This window comes from Papaver somniferum, chromosome 5, assembly GCF_003573695.1.
Source record: "Papaver somniferum cultivar HN1 chromosome 5, ASM357369v1, whole genome shotgun sequence".
In the NCBI taxonomy this organism is placed as follows: domain Eukaryota; kingdom Viridiplantae; phylum Streptophyta; class Magnoliopsida; order Ranunculales; family Papaveraceae; genus Papaver; species Papaver somniferum.
Genome location: NC_039362.1, coordinates 173,713,865 through 173,737,267, shown reverse-complemented (window position 1 = coordinate 173,737,267; position 23,403 = coordinate 173,713,865). Strand labels below are relative to the sequence as shown.

Here is a 23,403-nt window from a genome sequence, read left to right as displayed (position 1 = left end):
CTTGTTGTAGATTGTTATATGATATTTACTACGTCCGTATCATAATAGCACGGGCGTACATTGTACTTTGTTATATTAGAATTCGTAAAGATACGGTTTGTTACTTGCTATTGCAAGGAAACCCAGAACTACAAAACTCCACCTGCGGAATTCTTGTACAATAAGAGTGTTGAACAACCATGGTTAAATAATTTAGCCATCTAAACGATCAAGAATTCGAATAAAAACTAATATCATTGGTGCAATAAAATGAAACCAAAAATCATGATACAAAAATCTAAGAAAACAAATCAACATGCACTAACCAAAGTCACTAGTTACATGACATTTCCATAGTAATTCCATGTTTTACCTTTCATCTTGGGAAATAGGAAAAGTGAGAAATCCATGAATTTTATAATTGTTGTGATTCAAGATAAATTTAATCCAAAAAAAATATAATTTTATTAGTAAATAACCTCAGATGATGATTATCTCAAAATCGAGTATCTTGCCACATATGAGAAATGTGTGCTTTCTAGAGTGCTTATTGCTGCTCGACAACACTGTTACATTTTTGGTGTACAGCAAAGTAAGACATTAGACTATATCACTAAACCATACAATATTATATCCTATTAATTTGGTGAGTCGAATCGTACATTAATCATTCATCTTCACCGGAGCGTACATTTGAATCATAAATGATCTTCAAATATCGCGTAGATGTAAGTTCATATATGAGCTCCAAAGCTTTTTGTTAACTGCTTACATCGAAAATCTTAGCAACATAACATGTTTTCTTGTCCAATTGAAAGATGACAGCGTAGAACCGCAAAACCCTTAAAATTTTATCCCGAACCACTTACATAGACATTCGATGTTGTTTTGGAGAAAAGCATTAACTACCAATCAACAATTTGGTTGTCTTCCATTTGAGTTCTAGTTTACGTCTTTCATAGCATTTAGTATCTTTACTGTTTGTGCATTGGTGATGCTTGTAACTATCCCAGCTTCATCTATAAATAACATCAAAGGATCAATTTGTTAAAAGTGAAGGGGAAAATTATGCAATAAACACATCTCGTGTATTAATTGCAACAACCATCGTCCAGAAGCTGAACCAATTAAAGAATATTTTGCTTGCAACATTTTGTACACTCCAAACAAAAATTATCAAAATACTTGCCTTGTGACATGCTTTTGTGAAACAAATTCTATTAAAAGGAAGGAAAAAAAAATATAGGGAACATTAAACCAAAAACCTCCAACAAAGATTTTTTATTTCAGTAAAAATCTATTTAAATATACATGAGTAAATGAACATGAGTAAAATTATCCAAAAAAAACATGAAAAGTTGATTTGATTTCTAATCTCAAACACAAATCATTAATAAAAGAAAAATGAATGGGTAAGTGATAATCGCGTTAAAATTAATCTTCTAACATATATTATTTGTGAACATCACCCTTAGTCACTTATAAGGGATAAACCCGTTTTGAGCTTCAACAGTTTGGATTCATACTATATAGACCCGTAATATAAACATAGAAATATGTCATCTATAAAATACTACAAAAATAAATCTAATAAACAACATAATAAATAAAAATGTTGAAATTGTTGTAAATTGAATGTGGTAACATAAAAGCTTATAATTGAAGTATGCCATCGTATTGAGGTGATCCAAATATATCTAAACCTCATATCAAATGAAATATAGGTACATTATCATAATGGAAAAATCTAACAAAACTATAACCTCGGCAATCGACTAATATATATATCCCAAAATCTCAAAATCCAAATTTAAAAATTAAAAAAATTTAGAGAATTGAAAACTTTAAAAAATACCCAAATACAAAAGAGGGTAGCATAGAGACGATTGACACGAATCTTGAAACCTGGAACTTTCACGGGAGTTAAGTTTATTACATCAAAGAAAAATTGGATTTATTCAAATAATGCACGATCACTTTCATTTTACTGAGGAAAAACGTCAAGCATGATTTATCTTTTGCAAGTACAAATCTGGACCGCCACTTATGTAAGCTAACTTAGCCAATACCATAATAGCATGGACTCGATAAAAATTGTACCATTGTTTTTTGTTACTACGTAAAGTGACAATCCCGATACTTATTAAATTATATATTTTTTCTTTTTTGTATTGTAACCGAGTTTACATTAATTAAAACGAAATTAAAATTGTCCACTGCAAAACACCTACCAACATCATAAAAACCATTTACCGCTATTTCTTCTTGTACCACCACCGTCAATCACCACTCACAAAGACCTCACAACCACCACTATTATTTTTAGCAAGTTCATTATTTATTAATGAAAAGATATTTATTAGGATCTATAAATAATGAGATATATATTTATTATAGGAAATTAATAAAACATTAATTGTGAAAAATTAATGGAACATAAATGATATGGTAAGAAAAAATTAAGACCTTTACATGTAATTCTAACTTTCAATTTCAATCTAAGACACAACAGTGCAGTGAAGGATAAGCTGTGAAGTGGTGCAGGTTAAGAAGAATTCAAATTATTTTCCCTCTGATGTCTCACGTGTTGTGCATGTGTTTTACTCACACAAGTATTTTGTACGTGTGCCTGTAACAGTCTTATCGACTTAATCATACTGTAAGTATGGTCTGTATTAGCTGTTTAGTTAAGGTTGATTTTAACTCTTATGTAATGAAGTGTCTCTCACCAGCACATCACTTCCTCCCAATTCTACTGTTATCTCTCCTCATAACCCTAAGAATGATCATAACATGACAACTAGAAGTAAGAATGGAATTTATACACCAAAATCATATTTTGCTACTAAGCATAAATTGCATGTTGCTTTTTTTATGTAAAGTACCAACTTGTATATCTACTGCTAAGGAGGAAGTGTGGAGGATTGCCTCTGTAAATGAATATAATGCTTTAAAAGAAGCTGGCACTTGGTCTCTGGTAGATCCAGTTGATGGACATAATATTGTTGGTTGTAAATGGGTGTTTAGGATCAAATATAATCCAGATGGCACTATAGATAGACACAAATCTAGACTGGTTTCCAAGGGATATCATCATCAACAAGGATTGGACTTTGATGAAAGTCCAGTTGCAAATCCAACCACTGTTAGAATTGTACTTTCTCTTGCAGTGCAGTTTGACTAGAGTATTCATCAACTGGATGTGAGTAATGCATTTCTGCATGGTTATTTGAAGAAAACTGTGTATATGGCACAACCTTCAGGTTTTGTAGATCTATACAGACCAAATCAAGTTTGTCTTTTACCTAAAGCTATCTATGGATTGAAGCAAGCTCCAAGATCGCTTGGTATGACAAAATCAGTGCAGCTTTGTTATCTCTCAAGTTTGTCCACTCTGTTGTTGATCCCTCTCTGTTTGTTCACTAGGATGGCTCTCAACTTACAATTGCTTTGGTGTATGTTGATGATATTCTGCTCACTGACGCTTCTTCTGCATTTCTGTAATAAGTGATTTCTTAGTTGAAGCTGCAATTTCCAATCAAAGACTTGGGTTCCATAAATAATTTTTTAGGTCTTGAAGTGAAAGAGATTCCAACTCTTTGTTTCTTTCTTAATGGAGAACGAATAGGAGGAATGCAATACGGAGATTGCTTGGGATGAGAAGAGACGAAGATGATGAGAATTGACGATAATAATCAAGAGATAAAAGAAAAGATAATAGAGAATTCGTGTAAACGAATTATAAGATTGATGATAATATTGATTGATAAAAGATTTATTACCCTAAGACAAACGTATGCCTGTTTATATAGGCTACTCGCTAACTAAAATAACTAGATTTCCAAATAAAGAGAAATACTAAAAAAGGAAATAAGATAACTTGTAGACTAAGGCCGAGATGTCCTACATCAGTCCACCCTTCTTGAGAAAAACTTGACCTCGAGTTGTCATCCTAGAACATGAGATATTTTCTTCCGTCCAACAGCTTACCACGATCAAACACAAATGTCATTGGTCATTGCTCTAGGGATGAAAAACTGAAGTAGCCAAGAAATATCGTTCAAAGCATCATGAAATGCGTATTTAAATTTTCCGCGATCAAAGACAAAAGTCCTATCAATGAAGTAAACCTTGCGAGTCGCGACCAACAACTGATAAAACGTTTCCCCTGAATTCCGTGTTTCACCTTTGAGGATAGTACTGTATCCAAGATTGTACTTTACTTCAAAATTAAATGAGAAGCTATACTCATCCGTTAGTTGACTACACCATGATGGAATTGCACCGGCAGATATATCCAAAGAATAAACCATTTGCTGCTCCAAATTTTCAGTCAGTTTACTGTTCACAAACTCACTCTGGATAACAGGACAAACAGTTACTGCTAAAATGTCCAAGTCATCGCTTTTCCCTTCTTCAAAAGCTTTTAGTCTTGCATGAGACATCAGCATATCCATTGTAGATATGTATCCTTTCCCGACACAACTTCTATTCTTTACACCACCACAATCTCCATTAGCGCGTTTCGTATTAGCTGTCAGTATAAGTACCACCACAGCAACACAAGACTGGCCAACAAAATCAACGGGAATAATTCCATTGCTTGACGCTTAATCTTCTCGAGTTGAAAACCAAACTTCATTAACCTTATTTTCTTCCTCACCTTCGTCGACCAAATTTTCTTCTTGCATAAGAACATGATTTTCTTTATCTGTTTGAGAAGAAACTATAATAACTGGTTCAGACGGGACCTCATGGAACTGTCTAAAACATTCCACAAAATCTTCAAACTGTGCTTTCGTAATTGGTTTATCATTACTCTCTTGGGAAACAGGAAAAGCTTTGTCTACCTGATTTTTTTCTTCTTTGGGAAGAGATGTAGTTGAAACATCTTTAACACCCACATACGATAACAAAACTTCTTGAGTTGAAGACCAACCTTTAGGAACATTAATAACTTCCCTCTCTTCTTCACTATCTGATGTTGCCGAAACAGTTACAACACCATTATAAGACGATGAGTCTTCTGGAGTGGACAACAAAACTTATTTATCAAAATATGATTCTTCATCCTCCTTTTGAGATGTAGTGTTAATCTCATCAACTAATATATTCAACTCACGCTTTTCATGCAAAACATATGGAACCTCGTCAGCCTGTTGTTTTACTACTTCTTTTTGAGAAGTAGTTTTAGTTTCTTCCTCGCCAACTGATGTAGCCGAAACAGCTCCAGTTCTCATATATGACGATGAATTCTCTTGAACTTCTTTGCTGACACGTTTAGCTTTAGCGATAATACTCAGAAATTCTTCAGACTTCTTCCTTTTCATAAATTCATGAAACTTCTTCCCTATATATTCTTCAAGCTCTTCCAATATTTGCCTTTTCTCTTCTCTGGCAAAACGAAGTCTTTTATTTCCCTTTTATCTTCTTCGCCAAAATAAAACTTAGAACAAAGCCTCATTATTTTCTCGGTGTATCTTTGAATTCTTGTTGATAATTCTGGTTTATACTGCAGAAGATCTTTAATAGGTACTTCTTGCTTTCCCATAGTTTAAAATTTTCTGGTGAAGAAAAAGAAACTAGGTTTTTCTTGTTTTTGTGTTTTAGGGTTTGAGTCGCGGAAGCGGTTTAAGGATCGGGTTTTTAGATAAGAATCTAAAACTTAAGGCTGTGGTACCAACTAATGGAGAACGAATAGGTGGAATGCAATACAGAGATTGCTTAGGATGAGAAGAGACGAAAATTGACGATAATAATCAATAGATAAAAGAAAAGATAATAGAGAATTCGTGTAAACGAATTATAAGAGTGATTGATAAAAGATTCGTTACCCTAAGACAAACGTATGCCTGTTTATATAGGCTACTCGTTAACTAAAATAACTAGAGTTTTAAATAAAGAGAAAAACTAAAAAAGGAAATAAGATAACTTGTAGACTAAGGCCGAGATGTCCTACATCATTTCTCAAACTAAATATGCAATGGACTTGCTTACAAGATTTCACATGGAAGGAGCTAAGTCATGTTCAACACCAATTACAGCTTCTACAAATTAAACTCACAAAATTTATATGATGGTGCTTTGCTAGAAAATCCCACTGAGTATAAATCACTAATAGGTTCACTTCATTATCTGACTTGGACTCGACCTGAGAGTGCTTTTTCAGTGAATTTAGTCCGCCAGCACATGCACCATCCCAAAACTACACACTTTGTTGCTGCCAAGAGAATTCTGTGCTATGTTAAAGGTACACTTGACTTTGGTATTACTTTTACCAAAGGAGCTTCTTTTCTCTTAGGATTCTTTGATGAATATTGGGCTGGGATTGTTGATGATAGACGCTCTACAAGAGGATATTGCATTTTTCTTTGTCCTAACATCATTTCCTGGTTTTCTAAGAAGCAAACTACTGTTTCTAGGTCATATACTGAGGCAGAATATAGAACACTGTCACATAGTGCTGCTGAGATGGTCTTAATTTTTTATATTCTACAGGATCTTCACTTTCCACTACCTGCAATTCCTAAACTGTGTTGTGATAATATCAGTTCTATAGCTTTGGTATCTGACCCAGTTCTACACTCTAAAATGAAGCATGTTCATTTAGATTACAATTTTATCAAGGAATTGGTGCAGTCAAAGGCAATAAATGTATTCTATGTTTCAACCATTGGTCAGCTAGCCGACATTTTCACAAAGGGTCTCTCTGCAATGCGCTTCTCCTCACTTCGGTCAAAGCTTCAAATTGATGTTGCACCCTTCAGCTTGAGGGGGATAATAGTGCAGTGAAGGATAATCTGTGAAGTGGTGCAGGTTAAGAAGAATTCAAATTATTTTCCCTCTGATGTCTCACGTGTTGTGCATGTGTTTTACTCACAAAAGTATTCTGTACGTGTGCCTGTAACAGTATTGTCGGCTTAACCATACTATAAGTATGGGTTTGTATTAGCTGTAAAGTTAAGGTTGATTTTAAGTCTTCTATAATGAATGTGTGGTGTTAATTGATTGAAGATGATACACTCTGTTAAGACATATAACAATAAACCACAACCATCGATCTAGCTTTCGGGAGAACAAATTGTTTTGTTATCTATATCTACTATATTACAAACAGATGTTTTATGTTTGTAGTTTGACATGGCTAGCGTATTGCATAACCTAGGTATCCAATGAAAGAATGAGCCATAAAAGTTTTCGGACGGCATAAAACCGCCTCAATATTTCAAGCAACCCAATTGCTTAGAACAGAAATCCCAATTGCTTCATAAATACAAGAAATCCCAATGCTACTCTGCTGTGCTTCATATCCTTATTCAAGAAATCCCAATTACTGAACTTAAAAATCGTCAAGTTTGGTTCAATTTCCACCATTCTTATATCTGCAGATGCAATGAAAGGCCAAGTGAATTTGATGAATCTCTCGACAGTGTCACAATTTTCCTCTTTGTTAATGTATGGAAGTACTTGGTGTTATTGACTTCTGTTCTTTCAGTTTTTAGTTCTTATAAGTTATCTCATGTTAAACAAGATGGTAATCAGATTCCAGATATCATCTCTAGGAAAATAAGGATCGATAAACTTCAGATAGAGGAGTATTTAGATTACTCCCCTTGGTTACAGTCTGTACTTTCAAGGCACAATGTGCCTGAACCTCATTAAGTTTAATAAATCTTTTCTTCGTATCAAAAAATATTTCAAGCAACCCAAGACTAACACCAAAACATACTTAAGATAGCGTATTGACCATAGTCACCATACAATGGTATACAACGGCTCTCTTACCCAATTTGATTAAATGCAGAAGATTTCCTTATCCTATTTTTTGAGTTCGTGGAGAACTATATATATCATATATGTATATAGTCTATAGAGGTCAGTTAGCATTACTCAATTATCGTCATCATTCATCAAAGATTAACATCACTGGGCATATCATGACCAAGATCAGTATGTTTCTTAGCTTCTTCTTATTTGTCTTAGTTGTCATGCCGGCCCCTTCATCCAGCAGTAAGACTACTTATATTATGAAAATTCAAAATAATCTTTCGATTTTTATCATACATGTATAGATGTATCATGTATAATTATGTTATCATCAACTAATCCAGTATATCTGTCAGGAATGATACTGGAGGAGGATCAGAAACTCGTAAATCAGTGCCCAAAATTTAAGTGCGTAAGTGTGTTTCCAAATCCAATAAAAGTTTGCGCACAGGTAATACTTAAATGCAAATTTGGTTCTTACAAGCCATGCTGCGGCTGCCCAAGATGCTGTTGAATCCTGGTCGTACCGCATACCATGTAATTTAATTAGTTCTACTTATATGTACCCTGTATTGCTTGGATGTTATTGTGTTTTCTCCTCTTAATTAGATGTAGCTTGCTGTTAAATCGTATTTTACGTATCTTTATATTCGTATTTTCTCCGTTATTGCAGCTAAGAAGCTTCCTATTGTTGTAAGTAGTGTATTAATCCGATGTTGGGTGTAATAAATTGTATTCGGTCATATATTACATCATAAACATCAGTTACCTCATAGATTTATGCATAAAAGTTATGTATAAATCTGTATTTGGTAGGATCTAACTTTTGCAGCCATCGGACAAACATACTATACTACTTAACAGTGGATATCGATTATTAATCATGGAACTGGTATGTACGTGTCTATTTACAGAGTGATCGATACCATGTCTTGTCTAAAAGAAAACCAAAACTAAAACGGCTTTGTGTTCATTGCATTAAGAAACCAAGGCTTTCTTATTACTGCCCCTCCAAATACATATACTACCACTACTAAACTACTAAATTAGGAAAAAGATAAAAAGATAAAACAAGAAAGCATGAAGACAGAAAAAGATAAAGTTCTTAATAACGTAGACTCAGCGGATTCATATTATCATCACATAGCATATTTATATGTCCATGATTTGGCAAGCGTCTCATACTTGGCTCTGTCAATCTTGTAGATGTGCGCAATCTCAGGGGCCAAGGGATCATCAGGATTTGGATCAGTAAGCAATGAGCAAATAGATAACAGAACCTTGGATACGGTAAGAGCTGGACTCCATTGTTCTTAGAGAATGTCGAGGCAGATACTCCCGCTGCTATTGATGTTTGGATGGAAAACTTGCGTTTTGAAAGTTAGCTTCGGTGGCTTGAAAGGGTAATCCCTTGGAAAGTGAATCGTGATGAGAAACACACCACCAGCATAAGGGCTGTCTGTTGGTCCCATTATGGTGCCTTGCCAATGAAACATATCCTCACCTACAGGACCAGCACTGCAAGATGTGGGCGGATCTCTTTCGAGGTCTTTCAATTCCTTTTGAATTCTCTTTAATGCCACCGTACTACCAGAGTTTCGTCTGCTGTTTTTACTTCTCGTGTGACTTTCACAGAAGTTGGATTTGAAGTTATTGCAAACCAAACAACAGTATTTATAGATTAAATTTTTTTGGATGGGTATTTATAAGTTTTAACCAAACAGTTCTGGATTAGGAAAGGGCTTCTTCCAGGCTAAGTTATGGAAACCCTTCCCTAAGTACGTCGTCTGGAAGAATCCCGCAAAGAAAAAAATCTAAATTTCCTAAATTTTTACTTAGTTAGGATAAGGCGGTCACCAAAATATTTTGGTTTCCTAATATAGTTCTGAATCTTAATATGGTAGGTTGATGATTTTGGAATATGATTTGGAAAATCGAAGTAGAGGAGAAAAAAAAAAGCATTATGTGGCACAAAACATTTTATTTCACCATACAATGATCCCCATGCAGTCATCTCGACATACGTATCAAATGGAATTTTCAAGCTTAATAATGGTGCGTACTGGTTGCCAAATTTAATAGCATGCCGGCGGCTTGTCTAAAAGAATACAAAAAACTTGAATGTATGGATGGATAATCTATAAGTGGTGATACTTGATCAGGAAGAACTTAGTGGTGGTCCAAGCCACTTGATCTCAAGGTGGCTGCGTTCCTAGCTGCATCCCCCTATGTTGATCATTTATGGTGGACTTCAAGATAACGTATATACAACGACTCTTTTAATTTTCTTTGCATTAAGAAGGGTTACTATATATTCCAAATTTATAGTCAAAGAAGGGCTACTCTTTTAGGTATTATAGAGGTCACTTAGCATTTCCTTATCCTTATCCTATTTTTGACTAGGTATTTTCTATTTTTAGATTACTAAACATATATAAGAGGTATGGTTTGCATTACAGGATCATCATCATCGTCATCGACAAAGGGGACATATATATAGTCAGATACTAGTATCAAAGAAGAAGAAGGAAACTCATTCAATAATGGCCAATATCACTATTTTTCTGTGCTTCTTCTTATTTGTCTTGATTGCCATGCCAACCTCTTCTGGGAGCAGTAAGTGAAGAGTATTTTGACTTTAATATTGATTACAAGTAGAAGTGTACTTCAGTAATTAAACTATTTTCAATTTTTTGTAAATCTTGATTATCATCTAATTGAATATCATTCAGGGACGATACTTGAGGAGATTGAAGGAGTAAATAAGTGCCCAAAACCTGACTGCTCTCTCGTTAGGTGCGCAGGACCAATTTCTTGCATACAAGTTGTGCTTAAATGCCCAAATGGTCAGTACACACCGTGCTGTAGCTGTCCAACCTGCTGTCCGGTTTAGATGATTACCTATTTCATAAAATAGGTAATCATACCCCACAGTGATCGCACTGCGCTTACCATATATACACATGTACCTATTGGATTGCGTAAATTGTTATTCTCTAGTACTCGTAATACGATATACCTATTCTGATGTTTTCACTATTCCATGTATTAAGATGTATATTTCAAATTACTTATTTACCGATCAAAAAAAAAAAAAAAGATGTATATCAATTTTCTTAAGAAAAGGTAAATGTAATAAATTGTATGCGGTTATATATGTTGTTCCACACACTGATCTGAAATAGGCTTCCTTCTGATACAAAATGTACGCAGCTGTGGTTATTTGGAACCGAGTTTATTTTTTGATTAGAAGTTATGTGATAGGTGATGAGGTTTTTTGCAGCGTGGTGGTGGAATTATTAACCTTGTTAAGTGAAATTTTCGATTCAACACTCATTATAAGTGTGTGGACAAATCTGAATTCTGGATCTGGTCGTTTAGATACGAATTTTTCGACATTAATTATTATGTGCCATGAAATATAGGTGGTCACTAGTTCTATATAACTGGCAAACCGGCTTTAGATCGGAACCATAAAATAACTCAAATATTTAGGGGTGGATCCATCCCCAGTATAGAATATCTTGATCTGCTTTAGAAATGGATGTTATTTAAATCATGCAGTTTGATTTGTGTCAATGTTTTATGTCTCAAAGTCACAAAAACGCAAACATGTACAGCAACAAGAAGCAAACAAACCAACAACAAATTGCAAGGCTTATTGTTTGATAGATGTAAATCCTAAAGTTATCTTTCCTTAGTTTTGTAGCTCGTAAAGGATAACAAACACCCACCTTATTAACCTTTCAACTCCTAACATGACCACATATATCCTATATCAATAACATTAGGATGTACTATAAAGTACTAGTACTACTCAAATTGATTAATAAGAAATACAAACAGAAGCAACTATTATAAGCAGTAACAGGTTTCCTTCAAATGGTTGTCCTGTGGTCAGAATTGCGTTAGAACCAGTAATCTAAACATTATAGCTATAGTTTTCTAATGACAAAGTATTTGATGTCCACAAGGAGACATCAGACGGATTAACAGAGCAAGAGACTCGTGGGGCACAGAGCCCTTAATGTTCTCGTTTTACCCAAACCACATAGGTTTTAAGTGTTAAATTGATTTGGAAGTAATTACTATATTTCAGGTAGTTACAAAAACCATGGGTCATAAACAGCCTCCAACTAGGAATACAGTTTTGTAGCTACTCAAGTATAACACCAAAACTGGGATATTTTAGAATTCAAACAAAATAGCACACATGGCTATATTAACTTTTATCATATTAACGTATAACGTATTGACCATAGAAATGATGGCATACATTCTTATCCTTTTCTTATGCTATCTTTCAATATCAAAAAAGATATTTATCATATTTAACGTATTTATAAATGTCAGTTAAGCATTACTCGAGCATCATCATCATTCATCAAACAAGAAAAAGAAAATAATCACTGCAGCAAATCATGGCGAAGATCAGTAAGTTCCTCATTAGCTTCTTCTTATTAGTCTTGATTGCCATGCCATCAGCCTCTTTTGCAAGCAGTAAGTCTACTTCCTTGATAGTCTAATTTTTTTTTTCAATTGTAAGAGTATATTGTTACATATATTTAACTAATTAAATACGCATACAACTACTTGAATATGTCTATCAGGATTGATACTGGATGAGGATCAGGAGGTAGTAGATACCTGCCCAAAAGTTAGGTGCCTACAAATTGTGTGCCCAAAACCAACAAAGCCATGCCCACATATTAGATGCAGTAATGGTTCTTACACTCCGTGCTGTGACTGCCCAAGATGCTGTGCTCCTGCTAATTAATCCAATGTTAGCTAGCTAGCACTTAAGCAGTGATTACGATTACGAATGGGGTTAGCTAGCTAGCGTTTTGTATTAGTGTTTTAATCCAATGTTGAATGTAATAAAATGTATGCGATACTGTGTTGTTTCCAGTGATTACGATTACAAATATGAAATGTGCACTACAAATCGAAGTGAAGCACAAGTACTGATAGAAGTATCATAAGAGTGAAAAATATTCACATGACATAAAATACTACTACTACGGATAACAAAATAAATATTGGCAAAAGCCGCCATTAATTGATGTTAGCAAAGAACAGCCTTCCATTCACAGCGCATGTGCATATCTTTTTGTAATGTGGGGTCAAGTTAAAATGTAAAAGTTGTGTGCCAACACTAGGATCTCTAACAGTGAATCTAGCTAGAATTATTGATCATGGAATTGGCACCTACTGGTGGCTAAATTTACAGAATAATAACATGTCTTGACTAAAAGAAAACAAAAACTAAAAGAAAGATCATTGAACATTAGACATTAGACAAAAACTACAGAATAATAACATGTCTATGCCGTTTCTAGTTATTTTTCATCTACCGGAGATGGGACACTGGACATTAGACTTAGTGGATTTATCCCATAGCATATTTGTTGGTCCATGATCTGGCAGTCGCCTCGTACATGGCTCTGTCACTCTTGTAAATTTGCGCAATCTCAAGGACCAAGGGTTGGGTTGGTAAGTGTTGGAAGTTAAACCAAGAAATCCTGATTTAGTCAGTGGATCAACAAGTATTGTTGACGCAGTATGAAGAAGAATTGGGATTGTTGAGATATCAACACAGACTTCATTAGTGAAGCCCAAGTCCATTAGTAATTCACTAGAGCTTTCTAGAGTATATAAATATTAGATAAATCAGAAGAAATCTATACAACAAGTAAAAACAACAATACCAAATTTCAGTTTTTTACGAAAAAAATCCGAGGCAATTGTTCTTTTAAGCAAAATTTTTGAAAACTTTGTACATAACCATTATGCATCCACCAAAAAGGATGCATAACACATTATCCAGACACAACAAAAGATGCATATTTGGTTCATGAATCTATTAATTTATGCATAACATGTTATGCATCCATTTTCTTGGATGCATAAAAGATTGTACATCCATTTTATCGACTGTATAACATGTTATGCAGATATTGTTGTAGGTGCATGACAAGTTATGCAGTATTTTTTTTTTGTTGTTGGTTTCAATACTAACAAAAAAGTTGTCGCATAACGTGTTATGCAACCGTTTTCTGGACTGCATAACAAGTTATGTAACAACTTTTATAGATGCATAACAGGTTATGCAATAGTTTTCATTAATTGCTGCATAACAGATTATTCAACCATTATGACCAACACCAATACATTTGTAGCTTTCTAACCAACAACACCAACTTCTCAAACTCAGCTTTAAATAGAAAACTTTCTCTGCATTGTTGATATCATTTTCATGCCTATATAGTGGGAGAAAAGAAATAGTTTAGCATATCCAACTACTTCAACATGTTTTGGGGCAACTGGAACATTCGTGTGCTTTTCGAGAGAGATTAAGCTCACTTGCTTTCCAATGTTGTTTGACCAAGAAAAGGTTAAATAAACTATAGAATAATTGAATGATATTATTGCATAAATTACAGAATGATGTTATTACAGCTCTCTACCATTCCATTACACCATTGCCTGCAGTTTCTCACAATTCTTCAACTGCAACCCAACTTGCTCTATTCAAACTTAGCCAACATAGTAGCACACCTATACAACACCACTAACTCAATAGTACCACCAGCTTCACACATAAAATATCACATCCTGCAACTCCTGTCCATAATCTCAGCTGATATTCAACTGCACCACTGCACAAACAACACTAATGACTAACTATAGAATAAACATACTTCCATTCCAGACTCTGAAACTATACTACAAATACAACATCATTCTTTTCTTGTTTCACATAACACCAGCTTCATTACAACCAAGTATTCAAAGCTCAGTCCTAGCCACAACTGAGTCTAGACTTAACACCACCATTAAAAACCACCAACCACGTCTGAGTCACCAACTGCAGATGCAACTCAAGCTTCACTGCCTCTTTAAGCTGCACATGCTCAACAAACACCGAAAACAACTTCATTCAATCCTGCAATGGGTTAAAATTGTCATTCCCTGCTCTATAGCACTTGTATCAACATTCTCAAACAACACCTCAGTCTTCTCTGTTTCAAAGTCCCTACAATCTCCAACAGTTTATCTAATAAAAACACACATTAAATCCATTTTAACCATCACAAGAAGTTGCACATCAATCTATATTTAAACCCTTGGTGATAAACTCAAAACTCAAATCACAAATTGCAACATAAAATCGAATCATTCAATCCTTCCATACCTGCAACATCCGACTTCAATCTTCTCAGCAACACCGAAATCATACTCAAACACCACAACCATATAGACCCTAGTTTTCTTCCCTCCAAGAATTACAAGATTCAACTACTTACATCAGAAACCCTAACTTTTGATTCTTCATAATAACCAACAACCCATCAATCTGGGTTGAACCCATCTGTCACGGCTTCAATCCATACTAAAATGGTCTTCAAATCTCCAGAAATCTTTTAACCCCTTCTTCAAAGCATCAGAGATAATCAATCTCGTAAACCCTAACGATATTCTGTATTTTTGAAATCCATTGGAATAGGTTTATAATGTAATATTCATTGAAAGCAAATCTACAATCGAAACTCGTTTTGAACCAAGTTTTTGTAATGAAGATCAGATCCCTGTTGACAAACAAGCTATGGCTTTTATGATTTTTTTTTTCTTAAGTCTCATTTAAAATCACCAGATCTGATAATATAAAAAGTAAAATTAATTAAGTAAGAAGAGGATTTTTCCTTTTTGAATTGATTTGTTGGTGTAGCTTTGTTTCGGTTCCACTTCTTGGCCAATCTTTCTGCATAGAGAAAGATACCTGCATGAAGCAGAGGCTCCAAACCCCTATTGTGACGGGAGCTACCCTAGCTAGGATCCTCCATATTGTGTATTGGCCGCTACACTCATTGCCTATTGGTTTTGAGTTGGGAGCATAAAAAAAATCATATTATGCGAAGTTAGGCAGCCACGTGTCCTGAACAGGTTTCGCCTACCAGGATCGTCGCTGAGCATAGCCAAACTAGGCAACGGTTCAGGGCCCAAATTTAATAAAATGAAAACCTTATTTTAAAGTTTAAGCAGAATTAAGTTTTTCTAGTGCAGCAGCAAAAACTCTTTTTTATGGTACCTAGCAATGGGTCTCAGGAATCGTAAAAGTTATTTTTATGCAACTTATTGTATTCGGTATGTTTATAAGTAAAGCATGCATTAGGTTTACTCATATAGCGTCCTAGAGTCAGTGGCAGTAACCATAAGTCAACGGTACATAGTCTGCAACATTGAGATTGTCATGCTTCAAAATAGATTGATTTCTATATGTAATTACTATCATCATCATAATTGCTCTGCGTCACCGGTGTATTTATAAATATACCGGTTTTAATTTCAATGAACTTTGACACATTAAAAAAATGTCCATTTTTGCAAAAGTATGGCATATATGGACAGCGGATGCAGATCTATCTGTAATTTCCAAGATTTCTAATTTAATGTAGGAAAATCACGACAACATTATAAGAATCAGATACACATGGAAACATCATTAAGTAATTGAAACAGAAAGGAAAAGATTTCTGGTTATAAATATAGTGGAAGAGTAGTGTCAGATCTACATTTTCATTTGAAGCGATGGGAACCAAACGAAACCGCCCAACGAGATGTATGGCTGTTGCAAGCCGTCAAGATATTAGCGCTCTCGAGGAAAGAGTCGCTAGACTCACTTTTGAAAATAGGGAAATGTCTTCTTATCTGGACAGAATTAAGGTATGGTATCTTTTTTAAAATGCAAATTTTTGAGCTTCACCATCTCCAGAGCTTCATTGTTTTGTTTGCTTGGTTAACAATTTTCTTTTTGCACTTTCACAAGTTGTTGCAGAATACAAGAATGGGTGTAGATAATCATTTTTTTGGTATTCGTTTTACAGAAAGAAACTCTAGCCATCGCGGCAGGGAATGCAGATCTCAGACTTCGTTTGGAAGCTGCGCAAAAGAGGCGTAGGCTGCTAGAGGGTAAGTTTCATTTTCTTTCATCTGCATCAACTTTTTCAATCTTCCGACCCAGATTCCATTTTTTATGCATTGGCTAGATAGATCTGGTGGGGGCTTCATCACCATCTTCATATAATCTGGAAAGTTTTATTGTTGATGTCTCTCACCAAGATCATATTCTAATGGTGCTTATTACACAGTTATGTTGATATATTTGGGTCGGCAGAAGCGTCAAATGACGGAGACTCTCAAAGGTAATACATCGAACTTGATTGAGGGTCTCAACTACTTTCGTTTGCACCAGAATCTCGTCACATTTGACTAATGTACATTTACTTATGATACAACCAGATAATGCTGTTCAACAACAGAATAAGTCTGGCCGATTTCCACCTCAGGTGAAGCTTCTATGGGACCCCTTGCATCTAGGGGGATCATCTGCTGCACGTGATACTGCGGTCGGGGACATCAACGGTGGCAATGGTGCACATAATGTGAAACCAGAAGAACATCGTGAGGCATCTAATTAAGGTTGATGATGGCAGTTGTCCCGTGTGGTGCAGTCAAAAGTCACTACAGCCGGGGAAGAACTATCTGGACTTATCAAATTTCTTATGCATACTATCTATTTTGGAGATTGTAAAGCTCAATGAAGCTTATCAATCAATTCTATGAATAAATTTTCATTTGATGAAATGAAAAAAAATTAGTAATCGCTGCTGTATTTTCCTTTGCATGCCCCTCTGTTTGTTGGTCTTACTCTTACATGATACTATCCTGCGCTTGAAATCCAATTACTACTCATAAAAGATTGTAAGGTTTTATTACATTAGGTATCGCGACTAATAATCCAAATACGAATTTGAACGACGGAATTTGCACCCCTGCTATTCAATGGGGTTTTTAACTTCCCGATTTCCTATGGACATTATATCTTACGGTCAGGATATTTACCGGAAATCAATATAACAAGCTGTTGGAAAATAGACACTAAAGCAGAGTGAAGAAAAGAATGTTGTATTAGGGTTCAAGGCTCTAATGAAAGATTCTTTTCGATAATTATTCGACCCTTTCCTAATTGAATTGGCGAGTACAAACAGGTCAATGAATATCGCCGTCAGGATACTTGAAGCCCCGCAACAGTTGCTGGATTCAAAGCTTGTACAACCTTGATCCAACCAAGAACACACTGGTTTTGATACTGATGATGCTTGTAAGAAAGAAAACTGAGAAAGTTGAGAGATGTGTTTTGAATGAAAACAAGTCTCCTATTTAAAGAGGAAATCACACCCTTTGGAGATGACTCTTCATCTCCACAAGCATCTTTTCAGAGTGAACATGCGCGTCTCTTCTTTCAATGCGTCAATTGGTGAAACGAGTTTTCTGTTCAGTTTTCTAACTGACAATAGGAACCCTAGAACATAAAATTTCCAGCGAGACGCTGTCTCGCACTCTGTAGGGGGCCCTTGCCCCCTAGACTCCCAGCGACCTGACCGGCCATGTCAAATACTTGCAAAACTAAATGCCTTCGATTCAAGGATTTGTTGAAAATATCCAACACAAGCCATGTCAAATACTTGCAAAACCATGATAAACTTACTTTTCACCTAAATCCATGTATAGGCAATTAGGCATTGCTTTCCAAATGTCCAAGTCATTTAAATAATTTATCCTTCAAATGTACGCCTTTCAGATCTTCCACACTCGGCCGGAAGATTTTTGTAAACCTGCATACATATTCTTGTTCTGAACATGACTAGTCATTTAGGAATAGTTCCTTCCGATAGCGTTTTTCCGGGTTGAATCTCATGTCTCAAATCCTAATTATCCATGTTAGTTCAATTCTTATTATGCCCGATTTTCTGATTTATCTTTTGAAGTGTAATTATGCTATTGAGCATAGTCTTATGCATTTTACAAACACTTAGACCACAAGCTTTCGTGTTAGAGTTCCAAAAACACGTTCCACGTCATTCCTAAAATACATTTGTCTAATATTGAAAATTCGATAAGAATGGCCCAGTCCTCCATAAGGTTGACCATTTTTTGTAGACTTTATCCTCAAAATAACATCTATGAATAACAAATCCTGTACTTTAGGTCTTCAAACAAAATAGATTTGTGCAAACATTTGTAGTAATTTTTTAACATGGAAGACCAAAAGAAGTGTGTCATACTCAACAATAATAAGAAGCAGCAATTTCAAGGATAATACCTAGTTTTGGGCATTGACCCTTATATCAAATAGTCCAACAGGCAGGCATCCCTTCCACACCCCATTCATGCATTAATCAAGACTACATAGTCATCCTGAAAATCCCCTATCCTAGTTATGCTTTTATATTTATCTAACATCTAACTCAGTTGGTTTTAGTAAATATAATGGACGAAGATGTGTAACAATGTAATACACTTTTATATTATTTTGTCCATACAGAGGTACTCGTCATTAGAATCTTTTGTTTACATGTAACCTGTAATCCTTGGAGATGAATTAACATTTTGTTTCGGTTATTTGACCACTAATATCAAGTGCATCAAACTAATAACTCAATGGATGTTCTATTTGACGAAGCTCATTAATAATCTTTAGCAGCAAGTGACATGTAGAATAGACATTGGATATCTTGGTCGAATACACACAATCAAAAATAAAACAATCATGCATCAGCTTCTGTTAGAACTCATCGCTCATTTGATATACGTATCTTCCTGTTAATACCTTTTTTTTTTGTCTCTCGGGCTCTAAGATATATGTCCTGAAATGTACCAAAATCATAGTGTTGATTAGTTATATCTTCATCTGACTCATCATCCAATTATCACAAGACAACAATAAACATTAGTTGCTGTGATTCACAATGATCCATATGAATGTATACATCTCTCCATCAAAAGGTTCCATTGATTATGAAATTAAAAGTAACTTATTTGAGGATGAAGTTGGAAGAAATATGTAGATATTGTAAAATTATGAAGATTAAGTTTCACCGAAGTAAAATAGTAGGGTATAGAGGGTGGAATCAGGAGGCAATAGAGGTTACAAAAATAAATGCTGGCGATAAAGTCTCTGTTGTGCGACGCATGCTCTATCGCCATCGTTTAACTCTCTATCGATGGAGGTATAGTCTCCACTGCTCGATGGAGACTGTCTCTACACGCTGTTTCTATAATGGCTCAGCGAGTTTGCCAGGCCACCTGACATAGCAAACCGAAATTTTCACAAGTTAGTACGTACGATCATCATCACTATCTCCATCATAAATGCACTCCGTTTTCGGTGAATGTACAAGTTTTAATTTCATTTGTTCACAGTATTCTGGACACATTAAAAACTGTCCTTCTTTGAAGTTATATGAGATATATATGAACAGCCAATACAGATCCAACGCGATTTCCTGACTCGCTAATTTAATGTAGGAAAATCACGACTGTATTCATAGAATCTGACACACATGGAAACATCATTAAGTAATGGAAACGGAAACGAAGGAAATATCTGGTTATAAATAAAATATTGAGGAAGACCATTGTCAGATCCACATTTTCACGTAGGCAGTGCAGTACTTCTTCAGATCCTCTCAAACATTGGATGCTATGAGAACCAAACGAAACCCCCCAACGAGATGTATGGTTGCTTCCCAACGTGAAGAGATTAAGTGTCTAGAGGAAAAACTTGCTCTCCTTAAGTCTCTAGGGGTATGGCGTCAGCATCTCTAGCACGAGTTTTTTGTATCTGGTTTTAAATTTTAGAGATAAGATCTCTTACATTTCACTGCAAATTTTTAACCTTCATCAATGTTCTCATTTTCTTGATTTACTAGTACATTTTTGTTTTTCCACTTTCACAAGTTGTGGCAGTGGACGCAAGAATGGGTGTAGCTAATATTTTTTCGTATTTATTTTACAGAGATCAACAGAAGACTTTGCTGCGGGGAACGCAGTACTTAAACTTCTTGTAGAAGCAAATACAAAAATGTCCGCGCCAGAGGGTAAGTTTCAGTTTCTTTCTTCAGCATCAACCTTTTCATTCTTCCAACCCATTTTTTTTAGCCATAGGATTTTGCGGAGGTTCATGACCATTTCATATAATCTGGATTTTTTTTATTGTTGATGTACTTTGAATTGGTAGGCTCTCAGAATGATTGTACCGACTGACTAATGGTACTTAATTATTACACAGATAGAGTGAAATATCTGGATCATGTGCGTCAGTTTCTTAAGCATCTCAAAGGTAATACATCCAACTTAATCACGAGTCTCAGTTACTTTCAATTGCATCGCTACCTGGTGACATTTGCCTTACATATGTTTACTTGTGAACCAACCAGATTCTCCGCTATCTCCAGCACAGGAGATATTTCGCATCTTACCTCCCGTATTATTATGGGATCCCTTGAAATTAGGATCAACTTCGGTTGCAGGTGGTACATCCATGAAAGATCTACTTGGTGGCTTCACTGGTCTAAATATCAGAGCTGGTGGTAATTTGAAAGGATCCGGTTCTGCCAAGATTTAGTTCGGCGCGACAAAACCACAGATTAGTTGAATTAGGAGTCTGCTAGGTTTATTTCAGTATTTTAATGTTTTTAGGATTCTTTGAAAGGTTTTTCTCGCAAGAGTTTTTTAATCCTCAAAGAGTTCAGGAATAAGTCAAGAGTTTTATTGGGTTACTTTGCTGTTTTGGTTTATATAAAAGAGGCGTCAGGTCATATATTTTATCATCAGAAATCAAAAGAATTTGTTTATTAACTTATTCTTTGTTGTCTGAAACAGCAAACGCTTCTGCTAGCCGTAAGTTCTTATCATAATTGTTCACATATTGTGAAACCAGAAGCCCCATGTGTGCCCGCAAATGTTACTGAAAGCTGGCAGTATTCATTTCATCATTCTCATCCCCATCATAAATGTGCTTCTCCGTAGGAGAATGTAAATCTTCCCATTTATACAAGTTTTGGTTTCATTTATTCGGGAATCCTGACATGATAACTCATTAAAAAGCATTAAAGAGTTGCCTTTTTTGTAGCTCTAAGAACAACAAATGCGGATCCAACAAAATTTCTAGTCTCGGTAATTAAATCTAATAACCACGACCAAGTTTTGAGAATCAGACCTAGATGGAAGCATGTTTAAGTAATGGAAACGGGAACGAAAGGTATGTTAGTATTTGCTAGTTGATACTGTTATGTGCTTGAATTATATACTTTTTGATTGGATACGTGCTTGAATTATCATGTAACAGCAATTCCGAACTTTTATTATATTATGTCAATTCACATTGACGTAGGAGAACAAGGAAAGTTACAAATATATATAAACTACGTGCTCAAAGCTTTGCTCCAACAGTGCATTACTTTGTGTGGCCTTCGGAATCATTTTCTACGAATATGACTCCTTTTTTTTTTTTTTTTTTCTTTTTCCTTTATTCAAACTTTCCTCCATCTTAGACCACGCTTCATAATCAACTTTCATGATCAGTTCAACCTGCAAATTAAAAAAATAAATAAAATGAAATCACGAGTCTTTAGCTTAAGAAGTAAATTCAAAATGGTTGTCGAGAAAGTATATACTACTACTTACTTGGCACAGTCAATCTCGGGAGAAATCTTGAGAGATACATCGACTCCACATTTCTTAAGAATGTTACCTACATTTTCATAATTGAGCCCAGGAACCATCGGTGCCAAATTCTTTGCACATTGACAAACTTGTTGCCTATCATCTTTTGTCGTAGAAATTTTCTTTATGTTATCACAACACTGTTGTGGAACGGTCTGCCCACCGGTAAAAGCGTAATCAATGCACGGTGTAATAGAATCTAAAACAGGCGTACACAAGAGTTGTTGACCTTCGGACTTGAGAGATGCGAATGACAACATCAACACAATGAAATAGAACAAGTAGATAGCAGCAGAAGTGATTCTACTAGTAGAAACCATGGTTGAGTACTGATAGAACAATCTAGTAGTGATGCCAAAACACTAGATATTCAAATGGTATATATAGAAGAAGAATATGAAGAGGTTATAACAAATCTTTGAAAATGTGCTTATCATATGGTGAAGCAAGTAAATCATGATACCACACTTATGGAGCCTCCCGTTTACCTGGCTAGGGGGATGTCATATAATTTGGGTCTGCGGTTGTATAAAACCCCTTCTCACAACAAGACCCAAATGAGTCGAAATCAGTAGGATACCAAGCGTACTGTTTCCAGTGAATCGCACGTATCAAAAATAACAAAAATGATAGCGGACTCTCAATATATTTGCCACTTTAATATTTACCATGAATGTCACATGAAAAATAACAAAAATAATAGGAAAACTCGCCACTTATATGGCGTTTTATTTTCCTTCGACGATGAAATGTATTTTCCTTGCTTCATTTCCCTAATGAACCTGTATGTCATGTCATCATAGTTATTTTTTTCAATCGAAAGTGATTCAAATATATATATAAGGCGTGCATGGACGAGAATGCACTTTATCTCGACTAAAATATAAACTAGGCAAAAAACCATATTTGAGGTTGGCCTATAAATTAATTAAATTATTGGACCATGATGGTCATACTTGTCTTGTCTTATCTTATCTTATCTTTATCTCTGTTGTGTTTCCTTAGGTTTTGTCTCTCTTCGACACGTGTTTGGAGAAATCTAGATTTGATGTGATTACGAATCGGCTGGTTGGTGAAAGTAAATGTTCT

At 35.2% G+C, this 23,403-nt stretch overlaps 1 protein-coding gene, 1 long non-coding RNA gene and 1 pseudogene across 2 annotated transcripts; 1 reads left to right on the top strand and 2 right to left on the bottom strand.

The window, feature by feature from the left end:
• Positions 1-8,885: 8,885 nt before the first annotated feature.
• LOC113283704 lies at positions 8,886-9,356 on the bottom strand (annotated as a pseudogene).
• A 2,663-nt stretch (positions 9,357-12,019) lies between these two features.
• Positions 12,020-12,654, top strand: LOC113283705. The gene is made up of 2 exons (XR_003327584.1): positions 12,020-12,246; positions 12,357-12,654. It is a non-coding gene; the product is annotated as an uncharacterized LOC113283705 (long non-coding RNA).
• A 9,416-nt stretch (positions 12,655-22,070) lies between these two features.
• LOC113278172 (non-specific lipid-transfer protein 1-like) lies at positions 22,071-22,680 on the bottom strand. Its single transcript, XM_026527078.1, has 2 exons — positions 22,276-22,680; positions 22,071-22,179 (listed from the first exon to the last, which is right to left on the bottom strand). The coding sequence occupies exons 1-2, from the start codon at positions 22,632-22,634 to the stop codon at positions 22,170-22,172; spliced, it is 369 nt and encodes a 122-aa protein (XP_026382863.1). The 5' UTR covers positions 22,635-22,680; the 3' UTR covers positions 22,071-22,169.
• Between the last annotated feature and the right edge of the window lie 723 nt (positions 22,681-23,403).